The sequence below is a fragment of the Mauremys mutica genome, chromosome 2, assembly GCF_020497125.1.
Source record: "Mauremys mutica isolate MM-2020 ecotype Southern chromosome 2, ASM2049712v1, whole genome shotgun sequence".
In the NCBI taxonomy this organism is placed as follows: domain Eukaryota; kingdom Metazoa; phylum Chordata; order Testudines; family Geoemydidae; genus Mauremys; species Mauremys mutica.
The window spans coordinates 133,456,866-133,481,670 of record NC_059073.1 but is presented as its reverse complement, the minus strand read 5'-3'; the positions used below and the strand labels follow the sequence as shown (position 1 = coordinate 133,481,670).

Here is a 24,805-nt window from a genome sequence, read left to right as displayed (position 1 = left end):
AGCCATAGTCAGAAAAAGCCCCTTTTCTTGCAGAGGGTGTGTCCCTCCCCGCATTATCCAGTGCCTTCTAGTAAAGTAACACATTCTCTGTGTAACTCAGCAATAGCCTTTTGTCAGCTTCCAAGAGGGCTTTTTAAAGGCCCAGTGTCTGTTTCCTGCTGCTAGGAGAACAAGATGGATGTGTGGACAGGGAGTGGCATGACATGATCAGAAACGGTGCTATGCTGTAAACCCATGGATGGTGAGTTTATTTTGACACAAGCAGGAGTGGCAGCTGCCACTTGTTTGCAACTAAACTAATACACATGAGAGTTCTGATAGGGGGACGAGGCCAATCGGAAGTTTTACCCATAAACTATGTACAAGCTCTGAGTATTGGCTGACACTTCCACTAAAGACTAGGGAGCTTACACCACCCAACAGTCAGGCCCTTGTGTCTTGTTATTTGCTGTCTCCAAAAGCTCTTTGATTTTGTTTTTAAAAGAGGATTCAGTTTTGTACTATTTGGTGGTCACTTAATTCTTCCCTTGATACGATGGGGCAATGTTTTCTGTAGGTACAGGTAGGTCTTATCTGCACTGGAAAGGGTTTCCTGGTCTAGCTATGCCAGCAAACCCCCCTGGTGGAGATGCATCTGAAAGAACTTTGTTCCCAGTATAGTTTATAGCAGTTCCCCAAATAGAGTAAGCTATACCAACCAATGGATTTGTGCGTGTGTCGTTATTGACCCTACACTGGGGCTTTTGAGGGCAGGCCCGTCGGTCAGGAGGGGAATAAAGCCCACCTCTGACTGACAGCGATGGTCCTTTGCCTGGGTAGGGATTGCCACTTTGGGTTTATTAGGAGCCTGGTTTGGCTATCCTTATGCAACCAGAGTAGTCCCATTGAAGCCTCTTCTCAAGCTGAGTAAGAGTGGCACAGTATGTAAATATGTGTTTTCCTTATGCCCATCAGACAATATCACTGTGGCTCTGGAGATATTTAATCCAAGAGCACACCAGAGCCCTGCAGCCAAATCAGAGGCCTGGCTCTGTTCTGAGAGAAGTTTGTATCCTTCAGCATGAGGGGTCATATTAGTGTTTAGAACCAGAGTTCATGCAGTAGAACACAGTAGGTACCTGAGGAGTATATACTAGCCAGTATTGCCAATCCCAAACATTCAAAAATCATGAGATTGGCTTAAAAAACTCATGAAAGTGTACTTTTTATTTGTCTTCCTGTCTTTGAGCCTTTCGGAGGTCACATTTTCAAGCTTTTCTTCACAACCATGAGAGCTAGATAGGTACTCTTTTTAAACGACAATGCAAGCCAAGTTTCCCATGTAGTACAGACGCTCCTCTGGTTACGCAAGACCCGACTTACGCAAATTCACACTTACTGGAAAAGTTCCATAAGGCAGAAATAGGATTTTTGAGTTTGTGGAAATTTGTGTGTAACGTACGGGTATACGTTTCCAACTTACGCAAAATTCAAGTTACGCAAGGCTTTCCGGAATGGAATGATTGTGTCTGTATCATGATTCCATGAGCTGGAGCTTTAAAAAAAGGCCAAATATCATGAGACCCACGAGAGTTGGCAACGTTTGTGAGATCACTCTGAATACTTCAACTCAGCCCACGGAGGGACTTTAAAAATGTCCCATAGAAATATTGTGTAAAAATGCAATTAGCCAAGAACTTCTAGACCTCGGTAATCTGACTCTCCCCCCCGCCCACCAAATTGAGCCAGATGCTTGGGTTTTTCTCATCCTTCACTGATGTATTAAATATTTGACACAAACCCAGTCGCCCCCTAAACACGGCTACGCTTGTGGTTCCATCTGTATTAGATCATGAACAAAAGATGGTTTAAAGGATGTGGAGTGGGGGGCAGGAGCCAATATGCAGTTGTTTTATAGCTGATTTGTTATGTATCAGTTACTTTAATCTTTTTTATCTGGTGTATAGTATTTGTTGGGATTTGGTTACTCTGCTGAAAAATAAGTATTGTGAATTAGCTAGAGATAGGTAAAGACAAAGAAAGTAATACTGTATCTGTAAATGAGAAAAGTGTAGGACTTTAGTGCATGTATACTTTGTGTGTTCATGTGCAATGTGTCTATGTGTACATTTTCATAAAGTACTGAATGTGGTCTAAAAAAACCAGATACTTTATGTGAGACTTAAGGGAGATTATACTCTTACTGGGAAATTTAAGAAACTTGATATAAATCACTGCTCTTTTATCTAACCTACAGTACAGTGTATGCCTGAGTCTTTGGGGTAGGATTAGCTATGGATATTTATGCTTTAAAGTCTGATGTGTTTTTCAGAATCTAAATATAAATTATTTTTACTGTATCAATGATTAAATATTTTTCTTTGAGATCACAGAGTCCAAAAAAACAAATGTTTCTGAAAAGGCATTCAAAAAAACAACTGAGAGCCTCTTTTGTCATTGGCAACCAATAAAAATGCCTATTGTTATGAAGGGCTCATAAATAATCTGATTTTGGCATGCTTTCCTACCATACAGAAAATGAATAAATTAAACTTGATTTACAGCCTTTTTCATTTTTATTAGCACTGCTCCAAACATTTTATGTAACAAACATGCCAGATGAGCTATGCCAAATGGTTTAAGGCTCTGGTATTGATATTGTATAAATTAATTTGCATAGTTCAATTAACTAGTCCTGGCAAGGAAGAAAAGAAAACCAGAGGTAACTGCCTCTTTGCATTTGAAGACTAGAGGAACTCGCTGAATCAGAGAGCCCCAAAAGCATTTCATTCAGCTTCAGTCAATCCTTTTAATTTCTTTTCACTGTACTTGGTTTAAGTGTCGTTACAAACTTTGGACCAGATCCAGCACCCGTTGCAGACAACAGGAATCTTTTCCATTCGCTTCAGTGAGCTTTGCACCGGGCCTTTTGGACTAAATACCAAGAGGTGCCGAGGACCTGCAACTCCCATTGACTTCAATGGGACTATAAGTCCATCGCTGGATCAGGGCCGGTGTGCCTTGCAGGATTGAGCCCTGCTTGCATTTCAGTGAGGATCTAAAATGTCAACATTTTCCTAAATAGGCATCCAAGATGTCACAAGATTTACTACTAAAGCTTTCCAGCTGACAAATTCCACCTCTTATCAGAGAGCAGTTCTAGAGCAGATGTGGTTTGGAGAGGAATATTCTACCATCCTCTGACTTACAGCCCCCACCAGACAGTGAACTCCACACAGACAGGGACCCCAGGCACTCATGTGGAGCTGAGTGCATGATCGGGGCCATAATTAGTTTAAACTATGAGACGCAACTCAGCAGGCTGCCTCGTGGCTGTAGCCTGAGAGTTTTGCCCTAATTGGGAGAACAGGATGACTCCTTGTTTTTCAAGAGCAACAGTAAAACTGTAACTAAGCTGAAACAATTTTTTACTCATTCCAATGGTATGAACAGTAAAAGAATAACCACACACCTTCCAAAGCATGCCATCTGCTCAGTGCTGTAGTCTGTGCATGACACTGAGACTTGGATGTTAAAATTATTGCGGTTTCATGCATGGGCTTATCAGAGATTGCCCACATTATGAAAACGGAGGATTTCTATCCAGGCAATTACCTTTTTAGTTGGTATAGGCCAGGGTTCTCAAACTACTACTATCTGCTGGCCCTCAGAATGAAGGATTTTAAAATCAAGCGGAAAACATTCTCGTTATGTAATGCATAATTGGCCTGTGGAACTCACTACCACTAAATGTCATTGAGATTGAGAGCTCATTGGGATTCCAAAAAAGATCGGACATACACAGGTAACAAACATATCCACAATTATGTTAGATGTGTGTGGGTGAAAGGGGGGAATATATAAGGGATATAAAACCTCAAGCATAACCAGTCCCTAGGTTAGGAAGAAACTTATTTTTGAGGCAGGTTATTCCATAATTGTCCATTACAGGGGTTCTTAGCACCGTCCTCTGAAGCAGCTGGTGCTGGCCACTGTGAGAGACAGGATACTGGGCTAGATGGCACTGGTGGGATCCAATGTTTCTAAGCATAGTGGGTTGGGAGGGGAACTGATCCATGTGAGAAGAGCTCTTTCATTAGACGAGGAATGTGGAGAACCACCAGCATAGGCCATTTGGAAATGAATTTGAGCCAAAAAGTGAGACGTTCAATTAAACTTCTAAGGGCTCAGTGCTGCACATTTAGCACTGGGTGAAATTTTTCACTGGAAACTTTTTTTTTGCCAAAAATTGCTGATTAGCGTTGATCAAAACAGTTCATGCATTTGTTCAGATTTCAGCAAATTGTGTTGGTTGGGGGGAAGAAAGGGGTGTAATCAGAAATGTCAAAATGGTTCATTTCCACATTTTAAAAAAAAACCCAGCCCTTTTTGACTATTTGGGCTAGATTCCCAAGTGGACTTAGGTGCCATTCACAAAACTAGGACGGCGATGCCTCCTTTGTGCCCAACAGCACATTTTGATTTCAGGCAGACTCCAGACGATTTTATTTTGGTGACTTTTTTTATTTTTTGTAACTGCCAGCAAAACTAAAATCAGTATTAGCTCAGCTCTGTACGCTGTATTCTGTCTGTGTGTGTGTAGCTGGGGGCTTGTACTGCATGGTTCCATTAACTCTGGAAACCAAATGAGTTGAAACCATTTTGTGGATGTATTGGGTATATGGAAAGCTGTAAATACTCAGGCAGCAGCAGGCTTTCTAGCTCAGAGGCTAAGATGGCACTTTGAGCTTCTCCTCCTTTGTCACTCAGCACCTCCTTGCGGAGCACAAGCCCAGGGGCACTTCCTCTTGCCCCCACCCACTCCACGCCGCCTGTCTGACAATTTCAGTGGAGCCCGGTCTACAGCACACGGTTAAGTTGACGCAAGGCAGCTAACATGCATCACCCTAGCTGTGGAGTGTCTACGCTTACATTTTGCTCCCATTGACATAATAAACCATGATTTGAGGACTTCAATGGCTCAGATATAGGTTAGGGGTTTGTTACAGGAATGGGTGGGTGAGATTCTGTGGCCTGCATTGTGCAGGAGGTCGGACTAGATGATCATAATGGTCCCTTCTGACCTTAAAGTCTATGATTCTATGAATAACACCACCTCCCCGAGTGGTGTAGAGTCACGGTCGATGTAGTTAGGTTGACACAGTGTCAGTGTGGACACTGCGTTATTTACCTCAGCTGTTACTGGCCTCCAGGAGCTGCCCTACCCGGACCTCTGCAGCACCAGTACAAGCGCTCCTGGTAAGGACGCACACCGCCGGAATGGAGTGTCCAGATGCACAAACCATGGAATAACTGCAGTGGCCGTTTGCCAACGTAACGTAGGTCGACATAATTTTGTAGCATAGACCTGGCCCAAGGATGGCAATTGCTATTGTCTTCTAACGTGTTCAATCCCTTGTCTACACTTACAATAGTACAGCTGGAGTGCTGCAGCTGGGCCACTGGAGAGCTTCTGTGTAGATGCTACCTACGCCACTGGGAGGGGTTTTCCCATTGGTGTAGGTCATCCATCTCCCCCAGAGGTGGTAGCAAGGCCAATGGAAGAATTCTTCTATCCACCTAGCACTGTCTACACTGGAACTTAGATTGGCTTAACTATGTTACCTAGGGTGTGGATTTTTCACACTCACCAGAGATGTAGCTGGGTTGATCTAGTTTTCTAGTGCAGACCAGCCCTCCAGCTTAGCAGTAGAAGGGAAGGGGCCCATTATTCCTGCCTGTTCACACAGCCCGTTAACCTTTCAGCTCTTTAGCTCACTTGATTGAGCTTTGAAATCTGAACTCTGAGATCCATAGTGGAAATCCCTCATGTTCCTTCCCCCTCCATCCTCTCCACCCCTGCCAACTTGTTTCCGTCCTGAAAAGCCCAGCTGCCTACCATTAGCACCCTCTTGAAATCCCTGGCCTTCCCGTGAATTAGAGAGATTTACAAATTACCACTGATCAGGCAAGGGGTGTTTTTGTTTTGTTTTTTCACACTTCCTTGGTGCAGGTTCTAAAAGGTTTCTCCGAATATTGCTGGAAATGTATTCGAGGCTGAAGTACTCCCGGATCCGGCTCCTACGGAAGTCAATAGGAGACTTTCCATTGACTTCATGGGAGTTGTATAAGGCCCATATGAAATATACAGAGTTTGGGTTTTTTTGTGAAGTCCAGGAAAAGTGGTCACATGGAGGCTATGTTGTCACTGCCCAAAAAAGGTGAGATCAGCACAATACCCCTTACCTGGGTTTGACCTCCCCTCGCTACATTGCAGTAAAAATTACCTGTGCCTTTTCTTCACTCGAATTTTACAGTGAGAAAGTGAACGTGTTTTTAAACTGCTGAACACACAAGGTAGTATAGAGTTTACAACATGTTAAGGTGGTTGGGTTGAGTGGGAAGAGAGACAATTTGCCCTGTCTCCATTAGAGTTTTATAATGCATTGGCTACCACCTGCAAACACCACACCTTTAAATCCTACTCAATTCAAGCCCTGTGAGATTAAGATCTAAAACTGTAAACTCTTTTGGGCAGGGACTGCCTTTTCAATAAATAATAATGCCAAGCTCTTAAAGAGCACTTTCATCAGGCCAACTCAACACACTATACAAAAGCAGCAAAGAGTCCTGTGACACCTTATAGACTAACAGACATATTGGAACATGAGCTTTCGTGGGTGAATACCCACTTCGTCAGATGCATGCCGCGAAAGCTCATGCTCCAATACGTCTGTTAGTCTATAAGGTGCCACAGGACTCTTTGCTGCTTTTACAGGATCCAGACTAACACGGCTACCCCTCTGATACTTGACACTATACAAAGGATGTCAGGGTCATTATACCTATTTTCTAGAGGGGGAAACTGAGTCACAGGGTGGTGACGTGACTAACATATGGACAGCACCTAAATACATATAAGTAATAATACACTTGGATCATCTGGGGGAAACAAATCTGAATTGCATTCAGCCAACATAACACAAACCATTTTTCAATGAAGAACATCATTTTGCTCATAAAAGGCCCTTTAAAATAAGTGAGGAAAAAATAGTATTAACTACTATCACTGTGACCCCATGTCAGCCACTCAGAGTGTATTTTGATCTGCTGGCCATCTCTGCAGAACAGAGGAGTGGTGTCCCCCCAGCACTTTGATAAGTGTGTGAAGTTCTCCTCCCCTTGTGCAATTTATCCTGTAGAACTTCACACCAGGAAACAACTTCATTATATCAACAACAGGAAGACCCCACTGATTTGTCACAAAGTAAAACAGCTGTTAGTCACACATCAAGGGCATGAAGGGGGTGGGGGAATGGGCATTTACCTTTTTTTATTTTTTAATGTTCACACAGTTCTTTAATGTTAATCACTCTGAGGGAAGCAAGCTACCAGGCTATTCAAAAAGTAACCATGATCCAAGTGTGCATCAGTTAATATCTAAGTGTCTTGCTGTTTTTCCTGCTACATGATTGCTTTAGAAATAAAGATCAATTCCAACTTTAAAAAAGAAAACCCTATTTTTATCATTGCCAGAAGTCTATACGGTTTAAAAAAAAAAAAGAAAGCACTTGCTTGTCGTTTTACATCTTGCAGTTTTGTCAGTTGTTTTAAAACATGTCTCCTGTAATAAATAAGATCATTTCTAGGCACTTGTTCTGCAGTTACAAAGGAGGCCTTTAGATTGTGTAACTCTAGCAGTAAGGTGGTACTTTGAAAACTATGGGGAGAAATTGCTGACTTGTACAAATTTTCTTCCACAGAGTCAGCTGAAAGGGACTGTTACAGTCTGAGTACAGGCTCCCATCATCTCATTTACAGGGCGGCTAATAGATTTACCTATAAAATAGCAGGTGCATAACAAACCTTTTCTTCACTCTGTTATGTCAGAAAGCCGCAATGGATCACTCCTTGACACCATGCAAGGCACTGCATTTAGCCGCATGGAGTGGAAATCCATCAATCTCATGAAGAAACTTGCACAAGTACAGACAGATATCATCTTCCTTTCCAAATGCAAACGGGTGGACATCATACCTAATGGCCTGAAGGTGAAAAATCCATTGCTATCTACATACTGCACAGACCACAATGAGAGATTATGCCATACACTATCAAAGAAACCGAGGAACCACCTGATCAGCATCCTATACAGCAAACAGGAAAACATCAAAAAAGAGCTCTCCAACCTGGAGACTTTCATAAATAACCAACCTTCCATACAAACGGACTTTACTAAAATAAGACAGGAGATCTACATTACACTCTTCACCTCTCTACAAAGGAAAAAGGACCATAAGCTGTCTACAATCCTACCTGCCACATGGGGCCACAACAGTAGTACCCCTAACTCACCCAGCAATATCGTCAATTTATCCAACTACACACTCAACCCAACAGAAGAGTCTATCCTATCTCAGGGACTCTCTATTTGCCCCACCACCCCCATGAACATGATACAGTTCTGCGATGATCTGGAAGCCTACTTTCCCTGTCTTCGGCTCAAAGAATACTTTCAAGATAACACGGAACAGTGCACTGATACACAGATACCCCCACACACACACCAACAGCACAAGAAGAAGAACTCCACATGGGCTCCGCCTGAGGATCGAAATGACAGTCTGGACCTATACATAGAATGCTTCCGCCAACGTGCACAGGCAGAAATTCTGGAAAAACAACATCACTTGCCTCATAACCTAAGTAGTGCAGAACACAATGCCCTCCACAGCCTCAGAAACCACCCTGACATAATCAAAGAGGCTGATAAAGGAGGGGCTGTTGTCATCATGAACAGTTCATTCACCTGCACGTCCACCAATGTTATATTCGCCATCATGTGCCAGCAGTGCCCCTCTGCTATGTACATCGGCCAAACTGTACAATCCGTACGTAAAAGCATAAATGGACACAAGTCAGATATTAGGAATGGCAATATACAAAAACCTGTAGGAGAACACTTCAATCTCCCTGGACACACAATAGCAGATTTAAAGGTAGCCATCCTGCAGCAAAAAAACTTCAGGACCAGACTCCAAAGAGAAACTGCTGAGCTTCAGTTCATTTTCAAATTTGACACCATCAGCTCAGGATTAAACAAAGACTGCGAATGGCTTGCCAACTACAAAAGCAGTTTCTCCTCCCTTGGTGTTCACACCTCAACTGCTAGAAGAGGACCTCATCCTCCCTGATTGAACTAACCTCGTTCTCCCCAGACTGATTCTTGCCTGCATATTTATACCTGCCTCTGGAAACTTCCACCACATACGTCTGACGAAGTGGGTATTCACCCATGAAAGCTTATGCTCCAATAGTCTATAAGGTGCCACAGGACTCTGTTGCTTTTTACAGATCCAGACTAACACGGCTACCCCTCTGATCCTTGCCTCCACTGTCCCTGCCCCCTCCCCCATATACACACACTGCCGCCTTCTCCTCCTCCTAGCCTAGACCTTAGGTAATAAATAATAATAGGAGATATACCAATCTCCTAGAACTGGAAGGGACCTTGAAAGGTCATCAAGTCCAGCCCCCTGCCTTCACTAGCAGGACCAATTTTTGGCCCAGATCCCTAAGTGGCCCCCTCAAGGATTGAACTCACAACCCTGGGTTTAGCAGGCCAATGCTCAAGCCACTGAGCTATTCCTCCTCAAACCTTATTCTGCAACGCTCATTCAAGTTAAGATACTGGTATTTCCACCTTTGCTTGCTTTCTTCGCCATTGGGCCTGATGCAGATCTTACGTACACTAGCATCAGTCCATGGACCACAGGGCCGCTACTCCTGATTTACTCCAGTGCAAGCCAGCATTTCTAGCAGGGAGAATGGAGGTTCACCCATTTTCTTGGCCATGTCCCCGAGCCTCTCCTTTCATCCAGGCATGCTGCCAGTGCATCTAGGACATGGGCTGCTGCATCTCCAATCTTCTTCATGATCGGACCATTTCGTCTTCAAAACAAAAAGGTGGAATATGAGGGTGCAGCATTTCCCACTTTCTCTTCTGGGCCTTCTCTACAAGTAGCCTCTGTTCCCATGAGGGAGTGAAAATAGATGATACACACAAAGCCCCAGTATGGCTGCCTTAGCCCTAAAGCTACAAGTGCCATTTCTCCATATTTCTAGTACTTTAGCCCTTGATTAGGATGACGTTTAGGGCATGATCCAAAGCCCACTGAAGTCAGTAGGAGAACCCCTGCTAGTAAAATGGGCTTTGGAGCAGCCTTTAAACACATGCTGGAGTCCATCCTGAGTCAGGAAAGCCTCTTAGGCATGTGCTTAATTTGAAATGTGCTAAGTCCCATTGAACAATGTACTCAGAGCTAAGCGGGTCTTTCCCTGGATACAGAACGCTTTCCTGAATTGGGGCCTTTGTAACAACTACAATGTATCTTCCAGCCAGCGCGCTATACCCTTTACCCTCTCCTTTCTTTGCAGTCTCCTGGGCAAATACAGTTCTCCTCTTTTGGCCGTTCTTCTAACCACTAGGGGACTGGCTCCATGAGAGGGTCTCCTGATATAAGTTTAGGGTGTGAATGTAAACTGAGCAGTATGACTCCCCTGTGGACTCTTATTTAGCAATGAGAGTGGATTTTTCCAGTTTAGCTTAAGCAGCTTCCAAAGCGACACACTAAATTGGAAAAAGACACTCATAAGAGTGTGTCTCCATGGGGAGTTACACCAGTATAACTATAGATGTTTAAATACACGCTACCCCTTATATCACTATAACTTCCTATGTGGACAAGCCCTAACATTCAAATACCTCTTCCCCTGGTTCCAAATCTGGGATTTGTTATTTAGCTAACTTGTTAACTTTCCACAACTCCACCCATCGGTTTAAGAGAAAAATGCTTACGTCATTAGCTAGCACAAATCCAAACTGCAGTAGATGCAAATCTTGAAGCTCAGGGCAACATTCTGCATATCAGCAACACAGGAATACGCTGTAAATGTCAGGGGTTCCTTGTTGAACGACAGGGCGGACATACAGAATGAAAACGTCCAGTTTGAAAACTCTGTAATCGGTTGACTGAAGCTATGCAACCTTATTGGCTACAAAAGCAGGTAGGTAAGTGAATATTGTTAAGACAGTAAGCAACTATGTCAATTCAGTTATTTATTACCGCTACAGAGTGGAGGCCAGTGACTACCTCAAACAGTAATTTCTGGAAGTCAGGATTACTGTCCTATCCATCATAAATGACGTGCTTCCTATGTTAGTAACTCTGCAGACAGGTCTGGTATTCAGGGAGTTTTTCCAGTAGTCCCTGTACATCACTCACTTCCCAGTCTGCATTTTTTGATTTTTGCTCCCCTCCCCACAATGTATTATATTTTTCTTTCCTTTAGAAAGCATGTTGGGGTTTTTTGTGTGTGTGGGTTTTTTTGTAATGTCTTAAACTGCGGGGACAAGGCCGGAAACAAGTACAAGGAGTGATGGACGCCCTAATCTATGTGTTTAACAAGAAGACTTGCCAAAGGGTAATTACAAGTTGCTGAAAGATCTTAAACACAAGAGGAAAACAAAATTCCCTGTTTGACATACATACTTTGCAGTTTGTAAATATATAAATAGCTGCACAGGGAGATATTATTGCATGTTGTTGGTATTAGAAGGTGTGTGTTGTTGTGGATTTGCAAAGAAAAGATCAAACAATACAGAGGGGAACACTTTGACTAATATACATTAAAGCTCTGATCCTGCAAATACTTGTGCACATTCTTAACTTTACACACAAGTAATTCCATTTATGTCCTTCAGCGGAACTACTCATGTCCATAAAGTTAAACACTATAGATTAAGTGTTCTCAGAACTGAGTCCTGAGCTAATACAATTCATCATAGAACAATATCTGTTGGAGCCGATTTCCTGGGTGTGAAACTTTATTTAAACTATGACAAACACCTAAATATTTATGGCCTACATTTTCTAGAGGTTTTAGGTGCCTCCATTTTTGGGTGGCCAGATTCAGGCACCCTTTGAAAATCAGGCCCCTTTAAAGGCACCTCAGTTTGGGCAACCAAAATCATGGCACCCAAAAATCATTATCAAAATCCCTTGCCCTAAATTCCCAAGAAAGCCTTTTTTGTTTGTTTTTGTGTCACTGTTATTCAAAACGTTTCTCTTTATTTAATGCTGTGTGTGATTCTTTTTCTTAGCAAGTATTCTTGTTTCAACTTTAAAAATATAAAATATATATATCTTGAAGGCATTTTTTTGTGGCACAATGTGACTTTTTACAGAGCTGAAATGAATATGAAATAAGATCTTATCCCCCTTCTCACCCCCCTCCCCCATTAATGATCTGCTTAGGGAAAATAGCACCCAGACAGATTTAAAAACCAAGAGTATAATCAGAGATAATAAGTCCCCATAATATTAGAATGTTAAACAGGACTCATCATTACCTGTGATGATCTTTTGATGACGTTTTATTCCCGCAGATACAAGTTTGATCTGGCAATTTTGTTTCCAATGTACTGATAACTGCCACACGCTATTCCTGCTAATGCTCCCCTCGCTCTGCACTTGTTCTCTGGCTTAGAACATTTAGAAAGAAAAATAGCCCCTGCTTGAGCCTGAAAACTGTCAGTACAATTCAAGCGTTGGAATGCAGCACCTTAATTATCTTTAGAAACTCAAATGCAATCTATATAATAAACCCTCACTTTGGGAAGGGGAGAATTTATTTTCTCTACTAACTTGTCTGGTTGGGATTTAAAAAAAAAAGGGGGAAAACCTTGTGTATTTCATTCTGTGGTGCTGATTCAGCACTTCATTTACTCTAATATTACAATGGCATAACTCCATTGACTTCAGCAGGCTGCATCAGCATCCAAGCAGAGTTAAAGCAGGGGCAACCTAAGCCCTGTAATATTTCTGGGGTCCAGCATATACAGTCCTCAAGATACCATATCTCTGCTCCCTAACTTCATTTGTTTGTTTGTTTGTTTGGAGAGACATTCTTGCAAGTGCCCATTGTAATAGCTGCTGAATCCCAGCCCACATAACGAACTAAAATAAAATAAGGTGGGACGTGTGGTGTTGTTGTTGGCATACAACTTGAATTACTTGGCGGAAAGGTTTTTTATTTCCTTCTTACTTGAATGGCTCCTTTGAAAGGCAGACCTCTCCTTTTGCATTTTTTGTTGTTCGGATTGAATCAATCTTGCGGTCAGCTTAGGAAAAAAAGTCTCACAATGAGGCAGAATTGACAGGTCTGACAAACAGAGTGATTGATTGTGGTTGGGAAAGTGGTCCTTGAAGTGAGGCATGTAACACAGAGATGCCTTCACTCCACTGGGGGAAATCCAGCAAAGCTTTTTTTCCCAGAACACTGAGCACACAGACTTTATAATGGGTGGCCGTATGAACTTAATAATAGCAACATTGTTGTAACATAAAGCATCTGCCAGGACCTAATATGATTAATTATACGTCTCTCTCTTGTGCTCTCTCTCTCTTTTTTTTTTTCCCTCCAGGTAGCTGGAATTTGAAAAACACTCTGCAAATGTAAAAGTGTAACTGTACTGCCGAACTCTGGTTCCCAACAGTGAATTCCCCTGGCCAGTAAAGTGTATATACATAGTTAAGAAACACACTGCTGAAAGGTTGTTCATTTCCATTCTCCACAACTATGCAGCAAACAATTGCCATGCAATGTACTATTGGCAAATTATATGCCTTCAGCCAGAAGTACATGAAAGAAAACATGAAAATGTCAAACATTCAGAGTTATAAATATGTTAGTGATATACTATGCCAACCAGAGAGGCAGGGTTACTAGTTTTTCAATAAGTAATTTGTTCCAGATAAACCTTGTTTTTAATACTGCAGCAATGACATCACCCAAAATGTACTAAGTGAGTGGTTTTCAACCTGTGGTCCACAGACCACTGAGGGGCTGCAGACTGTCTAAGGTTTCCACAGGGGCCCACACCTTCATTTGAAACTTTTTAGGAGTCCACATATTGAAAAAGGTTGAAAACCACTGTACTGAGTAGTTGTTCCTTGGCTTTTCAGCACATGACCTGTCTGTGCAGAGAACACACAGCCTTTAGTGGGTTTGGTGATTGTTTCATTGCCTAAACAAATGGAAAATAAATTATGACGGCTGCCAAAAATAATTAGATAGATAATTGGAATGTGACTTCCAGTTAATTCTAAAGAAATCACATTTTTGTTCTATTGGCCAAGACAGGCCTCTCAACTCAGGCCTCACTCAAATCCTACAAACTCTCATACAGGTGTGTTGCTTAAATGCCAATCCTAAAAAGATTTACATATGTGCATAACTTTATGTAGGTGAGAAGTCTGGACTATTTAAAATTAAGCACCTGCATAAATCTTTGCAGGATTGAGAAAGGCCCCAGTCCTACAGACTAACTTGCTTAATTTTACTGCTCCCACTAGTTACCTTGATGTAAACTGGAGTACTCAAAGTAATAAAGTTTTTAGTAAATTTGTAAGTGTTGGGAGGATGAGAGCCTTACTTTGCCTGGTTCACTGGGCTATGCAGTCAGTGCATACACCTGGATGATTTCACATGTAATGATTACATAAATGTAATTATTAGTGAATGTTTGTCAACAATCTGAAAACAATAATAATACTTGGTGTTTATATAGCACTTTATGAAGTATACTTTAAATGCAGCGATTGCATACTTTATTTTATACATTATAAAACAAACTCCTGTACAAGATTGCACAACACTACACTAAATCCAATAAACCTAATTACTGCACCGATTTGCAATTCGGGAATTAACCTGGCAAACAAAACTGGAAACTGTAAATAAAGCTTGGCTTGGAATGAAAAACCTCACAGCATTCCAGAGAACAGCCTAGCAGCCCATCGAGGTGACTGTCACTGCTCCAATTACTAACTCAGGGTGCACACTCTTAAAACTTGACATTGTCTGGGGTGTGCCCTGTTGCAGTCACCTGCTCTGTACCTTTTCGGAGGGTTATATTTCACCACCTGTCCCAGGCATGGGACCGGGGCCTCTCTAAGCCAAAAAGCAGTACGCGCGCCCCCCCCTCCGCCCCTCCTTTTAGCGCTGTCATGATCTTGATTAGCTGGGATGGGATGTGCTTTTAAAGGGGGGCGTGTCTCGTCCCTTCTATGGGTGGAAATAGGTCTGGTTCAGCCTGGGATCTGGCATTGTTAGAGCTAGGGAGAGGAGGGCCGCCCAGGGCCCTTTAAGTATCTCCCCTCCTACCACGCTAAGCTCCCCCCACGGCGTCTGATCCCGCCCCGGGGTCCCTGGCAGGTCCCGGATTGGTGGGGAGGGTTGGTCCCTTTGAAGTGTGGCTGCTGATCTGGGCTATTTGACGTGTTGATAGGGGAAGTGGAAGGTTTTTGTCTTACCGAGGCCGGTGCTGCTGCTGCCGCCACCGCCCTGCTCAGCTCGGCAGCACTGCGGAGCTCGCCCCGCAACCCCCGGAGCTCGCCTCCCTCCCTTTCCCCTCCCCCCTCACCCTACCCCACCCCGCCCGGCTCTCTCCCCCTGCAGCCTCCTCCAAATGAGCGGTTCGCCCGCTGGATCTAACCCAAGGACATCGCAGAGCAGCGGAGGGGAGAGCGCACCGTCCCCTGCAGCAGCAGCAGCCTGTCCGGCACTCTCTCACCTGCCCCCGGCGGACCCCCTGCGCCAGGCGAACCGGCTCCCCATCAGGGTCCTGAAGATGCTCAGCGCCCACACCGGCCACCTCCTGCACCCGGAATACCTGCAGCCTCTCTCCTCCACGCCCGTCAGCCCCATCGAGGTCAGTCCCGGCCGGGGGCCCCCAGCCATTCTGCCTACCCGGGGAGGGCAGAGCGCGCTGCCCCGGAGCCGCGCCTTTATCCTCCTGCCCCGGGCAGGGATCGCACCCGGACCGGTCCCCGATCCACCTGGCCAGCCCCGGTCCGCTCTGCTCATCGGAGCCGCTCCTCGTCCCTTCCCCGGTCCCTTGGTACGAGCTGGCCGGTGTCCCGAAGCGCTGCCCTGGGGCAGGGCGCACAGTGCCTCCCCGAAGTGCGGTGCGCCTTTGCGCGCACGCCCCGCAGCTTGGGATGACACCGGGCCTCTTCGCTTCCCTTGTTTCTCTCCCTCTCTCGGCGCTAGGAAGCTCCGGGCTCCTGCGCCCTCCTGGGGGCACGCTGGGGTGGGTCGCCCCGCCCTGCGCCTCTCTGGGAGAGCCTACGGAGTCCGGGCGGCTCACACGGCACCGAGGTCCCTCTCCTCGATTTAGCTGCCAGGTTTCCAAGCGAAGTTCCGGAGCGGGGCGGGTGGAAGGGGCAAAGCCTCTTTACCCTGCCGGGGGGTAGAGCAGCAGGGCGAGCCTTCCCTTGGCGAGGGTCCAAAGGAGAGAGACGGGGCTGGGGCTCCTCCTGCTGGGGACCAGCAGGGGCTGAGAACCCCGAGACCACCCGGAAGGGGGGGTTGGGAAAGGACTTCGCTTCCCACCCCAGTCTCTACCCAGCTGCAGGGTGCCAGTGGGGCTGTTACCGCCAGGGTCTCCCCGGAGCTGTGGGGGTCTGAGAGCGCCCCGGGGCTGAGCCCTTCTCTGTCCCCGGCTTTGCGCTTGGGAGCTGCGGACACCACCACCCCCAGACTCCGCCCGGCTTTGGGGGGCTGTGCACGCGGCTCGGTGTGAGCCGCAGGGTGCGAGCCCCGGCTCCCCGGAGCAGCATCACTGCGCCCCGGGCTCACCCGCGCTCTGACCTCTCTCCCCGCAGCTGGACGCTAAGAAGAGCCCGCTGGCGCTCCTGGCACAAACCTGCTCGCAGATCGGCAAGCCGGACCCGCCGCCTTCCTCCAAGCTCAACGCGGTGACCGCCAACGGGCTGCCCGGCGCGGACAAGGAGTCGGGCGCCCGCTCCACCTCCTCCGCCCTCAAGCAGCTGGGCGGCGGCGGCGGCGGCGACTCCCCGGCCGAGGACAAGTCCAGCTTCAAGCCCTACTCCAAAGGCGGCGGGGACCCCCGCAAGGAGGGCGGCTCGGCGGGCGCGGGCCCCGGCGCGGACAAGGCAGGGTTCCGGGTGCCCAGCGCCACCTGCCCGCCCTTCCCGCCGCATGCGGCCGCCGCCTCCTCCCCGGGCGGGTCCCGGGGCAGCTCCCCGCAGCACGGAGACTGCAAGGGCCAGGAGGACAAGAAGGAGCCCGAGGCGGCGGCCAAGCCCAGCCCCGAAGCGGCGCCGGGGCCCGGGGGCAGCGGTTTGAGCCGGCCCGGCGGGGGCGCAGGGAGCGCAGACACCGGGGCGCATGGCGAGGCCGCCTCGGGGCGCAAATCGGAGCCTCCGGCCCTGGCGCCCGCCGGCCACGTGGCCCCGGTGTCCCCCTACAAGCCGGGCCACTCCGTCTTCCCCCTGCCCCCTTCCAGCATCGGCTACCACGGGTCCATCGTTGGGGCTTACGCCGGCTACCCGTCCCAGTTCGTGCCCGGCCTGGATCCTACTAAAGCCGGCCTGGTGAGCAGCCAGCTGCCGGGGACCTTGGGCTTGCCCGGCAAGCCGCCCAGCTCCAGCCCGCTGACCGGGGCCTCCCCGCCCTCCTTCATGCAGGGATTATGCCGAGACCCCTATTGCTTGAGCTACCACAGCGCCTCCCACCTGGGCACCAGCAACTGCTCCAGCTGCGTGCACGACCCTGGCAGCCTGAAAAGCGGATACCCCCTGGTGTACCCCACACACCCCCTGCACTCCGTCCACACCACCCTGTCCTCCAGCGCCACCCCGAGCCTGCCCAGCCACCCCCTCTACACCTACGGCTTCATGCTCCAGAACGACCCCTTACCCCACATATGCAACTGGGTGTCTGCCAGTGGACCCTGCGACAAGAGGTTTGCCACCTCGGAGGAACTGCTCACCCACCTACGGACCCACACGGCTCTGCCCGGGGCGGAGAAACTCTTGGCTGGCTACCCTACCTCTGGTCTTGGCTCAGCGGCATCCTGCCACCTCCACCTCCCACCCACTGCCCCAGGGAGCCCCAACACTTTACCGGGATCCCTGTCTTTGAGGAGCCCACACACTTTGGGACTAAACAGGTACCACCCTTATGGCAAGAGCCACTTGCCCACAGCCGGTGCTCTGCCAGTGCCCTCCTTGCCAGCAGCTGGACCCTACTACTCTCCATACGCGCTGTATGGCCAAAGACTAACTTCAGCTTCCGCGCTTGGATATCAGTAACTAAAGCACCCCCTCCTCATCCTCCCTCGCTCACCTTCCCTTCCTTGGACTGTGTATTTATTTACTGTATGTTAGCTTAAAGCTGGGAATATTAAGTGCATTAATATACCAATGAATCAATGGTAGGCAAAAAGTCTGTGTCTAAAAAAAAATCCTTTCCTTTGCAGGTGTGGGGCTTTTCTTTTTCCTTTATTTTCCCTTTTCTTTCTTCTTTTGAAATTCTGTTTTATTGTGTCCCCTCCCCAGGAAGTCCTTGCATGGCCTCTTTTAACAAATACATTTTCCCCTCCCTCGTTTTATCATTTTGAAATTCTGTTTCTCTTTGTTTGTACAGTTAACAGAGATGTAATTATTTTTTTTGTAATGTATTTTGGGGAAGGGGCAATGGTAGTGGGGAGGGAGGAAGGGCAGCTGGGAGAACGTCTATGGCAGTGCTACCCCAGAGCTCTCTTCATCCCAAAATGTGGCACTGTCTGCAAAAGCCAAGGAGACCTACTGATCAGGACAGTGGGTGGACGATCCCTGCTTCTTTCTATGGTTTGGAAAAGGACATAGGAAGTGCCATACTGATTCAGACCAGTGGTCCTCCATCTAGTCCGGTATCCTGTCTCCTGCTCTCCCGTGCTTGGAAAATCTGCCTTGCCTTCCAGCACCAGTGGGCTCCTGTACAGACCTAGAACTAGTCTACCAGTCAGCCTGGTCTCTGGACTCCCCAGATAATACTGAAGGAGTCCACTGATGTCTTGGGATGAGCTGTAATGGCTGCGCCACTGCAGATGACTTGCTTTCGCTCGCTGATCCACCACAGGGCACCTGATCAAAATTAAAAGATGTGGATTATGAATTTGGTGTCCGTGACTCGCTGATGGGGGCGGGGGAGAAGAGACCCTTCACAGCCGCAGAAGTAGCTAGGAGAGAGCTGCCCAGCCTGGTACAAACTGGGTCATTTAATCCAGCGCCCAGGGCCAAATCCATCTTGATCTGATTTCTACAGGCCCAGTCTACATACCAAAAACCCCCATCCCCAAGCCCCAGCTTTTCTTGACCTACAGGAATGAACCATGAATGGGGTGCAGAGCCTGCCCCCCTCCCATCCCCAATCTAACGCAGCAGGGAAGGCTGCGGATCATTTTGGGTGAATAGAGCTCCATCTTGGTAAGTCTTATTTTGTTAATAAATGAATACTTGGTTATATTCACCCTGTGGTGTGTTCTCTCTTGCATTTTCTCGCCCATTTCCCCCACCCTCTTGTCTTTATACAAATCGCCTCCATTAGCCAGGCACTTTCTTTGCAGCAGCCGGAAGGTTTTCCGTGAAAAGTGAGCCCACTAACTGGCCACAAATGGTTTGGGGAAAGAAGGGGAAATCCCATAATGTTGTTGTGAATGTCACTCCTGAGTGCTGCGGCTTTTGTTCCCTGTAACAAATGGAATGGTGTTTGGTGCAGTTTTCATACAGGCAATACGAAAAATGAAGGGCAAGAGATTGTAACTGAAGAGGAATAAGAGAGCTGCAGAAGCAGCTGGTGGAGGGTTTTTTGAGAACGGGGTGGGGAAGAGTTGGTGGAGGTGGAGGCTTGAAGGGTTACAGCACCACCTAGTGGCAGAGAGACGCCCAGTAGCGAATTTATTTCTCTACCCCTTGTCCTACTTACACCTATTCTACCTGCACCGCAGTGATGCACCTGGAAAAGCGCAAGTGCAGCAAATGAATCCCTGCTGGCACTGCCTGTGTGCTCGTCTGAGTAACACCAGTTATAACGGTGCCTAGCAGCTTCCGAGTACAATTTATATGACCCTATACAGCATTTTACAAAAAAATTTTTGATCATCTCAGCAGCACGCCGAGTTAGAAAATTATCCCCAATTTGCAGATGTTGGGCTGGGGGAGGTCAGGGGTGAGAGTGCTTAGTCCTAAATTGAGTAGACCAGTCCCTCCTGGGACTAGATAACTGAATCGAATTAGAGTCATGGAGTCCCAGGCCAGAAGGGATCATTGTGATCTAACACAGGCCATTGAACTTTTCCAGAACAATTCCTAGAGCATTAGGGTGTTAAGGATACCATTATCACCATTCCTGGCCCGATTATAACGGTCATCACTGGACAGTATGGAGCTAACCGTGCAGAAAGGGATGTCTGGTACCTTGGTTCATTATTAATATATATGCTCGTGTGGAGGTTTTGCTCATGTCATACCAGGCATGGTTATAGAGAAAAGGGGTGGGAATGCTTTTAAGAACCAGGAGCAGCTGTATGAAGATCCAAAGCCCCTCAGAATTTCTCTAGCTATTCAATTCCAGATCATCTCTGTAACTGCAGCCATGAGAAGGAATTTATATATGGCTGGAAAAGCAACATAAACGTGTTCCCATATCTGTTCCTATACCTCGGTAAATGTAGGTGCTGCAGAGAGCGATTTTTCAGTGTGCAGGCAGAGCGAATGAGAACAGGTTTGATAAATGAGTCTGAAATCCATATCCTTCCCATCCCCATCCCGCTTGGCAGAAAAGATTACAAGCTGCCCAACAGCATCTGCGCCAAGCTCGGAGCAGTTTGCAAAATGGAAACCTGGGTTGTTTTGGAAGGAAAGGGTGGCTAGTTGGCTGGGATGGGAAGGCAGCACCTGCCTCTGCCCCCTCTTCCTGTGGTGGGGAGATGTTCTGCCTTTCCAGGGAGAGAGGCCTGTTTCTTAGCTGATCTCATCAGGTTTTAGCAGTAGTGGGATCTCCATAGAAAGATCTATCTTGCTGCACCTAATGTGCGTCTCTCACCTGCAATGCACTCCGTCTGAAGGCTTTTATCCTGTTGCATAGGGGTGAATCATGGAATTAATTTTAGTTAATTACTCTCTGTAATAAGTGTCTTGTGCCCTGTATTTAAATTTCTGGGTGTTCCTCCAGCTGAAGAGAACATGCTTAAACGGGCTGCTCGCTAAACGCAATCTTGTAATTCCACTATTCATCCAAATTGTGCTGCGGGCAGGCAGCAGTCTGAGCAAGAGAGCACACAGAAGCACTTGAGATACGCTGGGGTGTGGCCAAGCTGTCATTCCCCCTGCTCCCTGATTGCTGGCCATAAGAGACTCCAGACAGTTTCCCATGTCCTCACTCTAGGGAACACCACCACCCCTAGGCCTTTCAGGGACATCATGGTAACTTTGGGGCTTGGAAGACCCCAGACACACCCTGCCTTTCCTTACTGCAGGAAGGTTTAAATGTGCTTACGAGAATTCAGGGGCAGGAGATAGCTGAATAACTACAATCCCAGGGGCTTCCCATCTGTAAAGCTGGCCCAGTTCCCCCCCCCCCCCCCGCACTTTGAGCTACATTGTCTTGCTAAGGCTTTGCCTAAGGAGCTGGGGAACTGCCCACGTGAGAGGAGGTTGTAACTTGCCAACCACCAGGACTGCAGGTAGAACTGATCAGGGAACAATGACCCCAAGTCAGCACTTGGTTCTGCAGTCCTGTGCAATGTGTATGCTGTTACCATCAATAGAGATTAGGTGTATGCACCCAGGCTGCAGGACAGAGTGGGTCTTTCCTGCCTGCCCCATTCACCACAGTCCTTCCCCCAAAGGATTTCCCGCTGCAGCTGCTTTTCACAGGGCCAGGCTGGTAACAGTTTAATGGGAGGGTGGCTTCTCTTCCCTTTCCTTCTGCTCACATTTTCCCTTACACCCACCTTCCCTCAACTTGAGCTCTGACTACAGGTGAATAAACTGCCTGCTGGTTCTGCTTTCTTGCCTTCCCCAGCTGATGGCACAGAGGAGGCCACAAGTCACTGGAAATAAAGGGGACCCTTAAAGAGGAGACTGTCATTGCCCGGAGGGCTGGGTAGAGAGAAGGTGTGTCATGAGGATGGGCAGCATTCCAGCCTGGGTCAGTTTTCAGTGATGTGGCCCAGGTGCTGAGAATTACAGCATGGACACTTTTTTCCTGATTGTTTTTTCTCATCTCTTGCTGCAGTCGGGGAAGTGGATGGGAACTATGGGGAAGGGTGAATGGTTTATCCGAGTTTTGATTTCAGATTAGTAAATTCCATGGTGTGCCTCTAAGGCACTGGAGAGAGACTACGCTGTTGGCTGGACGGAGACCAGTGCTTTGCGCTAGGCATGGCCTGCAGCTAGACGTGCCTTCTTGGGAGTGGTGCAGCAGCACGTGTGTGTGTCTGTAAGAGCCTACAGTCCCAGTCCTGCATATGCTGACCTTTACACACCAGAGCTGCTCTTTGAGGGTAAGGCATTTTCAGGATCAAGGCCTCTGTTTGCCAACCATGATGCAGGGCTCATCTTTTCAGCAGAGCGATCACCTGAGCTTGGTCTGACTGTGGAGGTTTTCCCTGGATCCAGTGGGAGGTGGGAGGAGCTGCTGGGGCTGTGCAGGGTGAGCCATGTTGCTAATGATTTGTCAATGCCGTCTAATCATCATGCCCTGATGCCCCAGCAATGGGTATGTGATATATGGTTAAATAATAAGGAAGCTGTGAATAACTGCAAGAGGTGGGAGGAGGGGGGCTGAGTGGGAAAGGGTGTGAAGGAGGAACAAACTGCTTTGTCTGAGCATTTGCACCATCATCTCGGGCACAGCACATGGTGGTGGTGTCTGACCATGGGCCTCTCCCTCCTGCCCCAGATTCTCCTCTGCCAGGAGCCTGCAAAAGCTGAAGAGCCCATGATCTTGCTACAGCCTTTCTGTGTTGAGCTACTGGGGTACCCCACGAATGGGGGCTTGCACAAAACCCCAAGAGAGAAGGGGCTTCATAATCCAGGGCTCCTGCCATCACAGGCTTTTACTACAGGCGTTTTATTCAATTGACTCTCCCCACAGTAACAAGGTGCTTTAATTATTGCCAGAGCCTGCAAGTGAAGGCCCCATCCCATTTGCAGCAGCATCTCATCATGGCAGGAGGAAGTGGATCAATGAGAGGACCTAGAAGGAGCAAAACCCAAATGATCTCCATGATTAGCACAACTGGCAGGAGAGTTCCCAGTAGGACAAGGGAAAAGCTGAACTGACCGGGGCCCTGATTCAGAAAGGGATGCCAGCACCTAACTAACTCTAAACAGGTGAGTTGTCTTACTGAGATCAATGGGGGTGCGTCAGGGCTGGCGACTGGGAGGTCTGAAAGATCCATCCTGTAGGAAGAACAAGCAGAGCTGCTTTAGCTCCCTGCCAGATCAGTCCATTCCTTTAGGAATAATTTCCCAGGTTAATGGGATGGAGAGAGTGGGGCCAGATGGATTAGCCCTCTGCAATGAAGTTGCCATTTTTCCTGGTTCCCTTGCAGATCTGCCCTTTGGGGGACATTAAGCCCCCATTTGAAAATGCAGCCGACTTGAAGAGTTCCTTCTCGAGTTTAGACGCCCCATACAATTCAACCACTGGGACACAGTTCTGATACGTCCATACACCAGGATTGCAACTCTCTAAATTCCTTGGTCTTCATGCAGGAAAATTCCCCATGGCAGTTGTTTCCTAAAGACTGCAGTACTGGCCCAGACTGTGTAAACACTGCAAAGTCTCCTCTGATGCCAGTCAACACTCTGTGACTTTCTCTGCTAGGAAATGATTGCGTTGCCAACTCCCCATCTAATGTACGCCCTGGTTACTGCAGAATTCATCTTCTAATAAGAGCTCTGGGATGCACTTTATTAATTATTCTAACAATCTGCACTCCACAGTTTCAGTTTGATTTGATTTCATCCTGTCTTTCTGCAAAATATATGGCTGGGTGCATCGGATAACGTATGGCTTAATTTAGAGTTGTATGGGTTTGAATTACCATTTTCATAATGTGCTGTGCATTAATGTGTGACATCATTTACACAGAAAAATGTGCCTGGTTTCAAACTTACTCTGAAAGCAAAAACCACCTAAAGGCAACACAGTGAACCAAAAATGAGCCTTTCAACCCCAGATGGCAGTGGGTTTTGTTGGAGGGGAAAGGGGGGAGAATGTTGCACAGATAACACAGGTGGGTGTTAGGACATTGGTAAATGCATGTTTGGATCTGTATTGGCAGCAAGCAGCTCGCCTCATTATTGCATAACAACAACTTTTCCAGCTCGCCCTGAATTGCAGGAGACCTCCAGTGGTTGACTCTCAGTTGACCCTGCTCCCAGCTCTCTCCCATGAATGGCTATAATAACACCAGCTGTCCGTTACTCAAACTCTGACTGAGGAGGAAAAAGCACTGATTATCCAAATACAGTCATTAAAGGGGAAATGTGTTTTTAGGACTGTCAGAGTGATTAATGAGGGTTAGCAATCCTTGCAAATGCACTTGTTTAGTCTAACTGGCAGCCTCTATTTTCCCATTGATTTATTGCAGCAGTTGCTGAGGCCACAGCGTGTGTGTGGAAAGAGCCAGGACACTTCACAACTGTGTGCTATTTAAACAGAAAACATGCAAGATTTTGTTGCCGGGGTGGGGGGGAGGAGGATCAAATGAAAGGCATGGTGCGTTTTTGCTTTGACTCTGCCTCCGACCCAAAGTGAACAAAGGCAACATTATACCTTGTGCTGGAAAAGGAGCGACTTGGATGCACATGCAGAGCAGTTCCTGCATGCTGTGCTCCTTATAAATATCCCCATTGGTAAAGGCTGAAGTCAAGCTGACCGCAGAATGATCTGCCCACCTAAT

The 24,805-nt window shown here is 47.1% G+C and overlaps 1 protein-coding gene across 4 annotated transcripts; it reads left to right on the top strand.

The window, feature by feature from the left end:
• Positions 1-224: 224 nt before the first annotated feature.
• On the top strand, positions 225-24,805 carry ZNF703 (zinc finger protein 703). 4 transcript variants are annotated; one of them, XR_006577337.1, is made up of 5 exons: positions 225-241; positions 15,502-15,754; positions 16,710-22,396; positions 23,016-23,228; positions 23,450-24,805. XR_006577337.1 is itself a non-coding variant. In XM_045007398.1 (3 exons), the coding sequence occupies exons 1-3, from the start codon at positions 15,111-15,113 to the stop codon at positions 18,159-18,161; spliced, it is 1,719 nt and encodes a 572-aa protein (XP_044863333.1). In that variant the 5' UTR covers positions 15,107-15,110; the 3' UTR covers positions 18,162-23,009. The 4 variants fall into 4 exon arrangements, 1 of the variants encoding a protein (XP_044863333.1); XR_006577335.1 differs by lacking the exon at positions 225-241 and adding an exon at positions 15,107-15,124; XR_006577336.1 differs by lacking the exon at positions 225-241 and adding an exon at positions 15,107-15,124 and having other exon boundaries at positions 24,494-24,802.

Coding starts and splice junctions, on each gene's coding strand:
- ZNF703 (XM_045007398.1), top strand. Junction 15,755..16,709: donor CGCCCGTCAGCCCCATCGAG/GTCAGTCCCGGC, acceptor CTCTCCCCGCAG/CTGGACGCTAAGAAGAGCCC.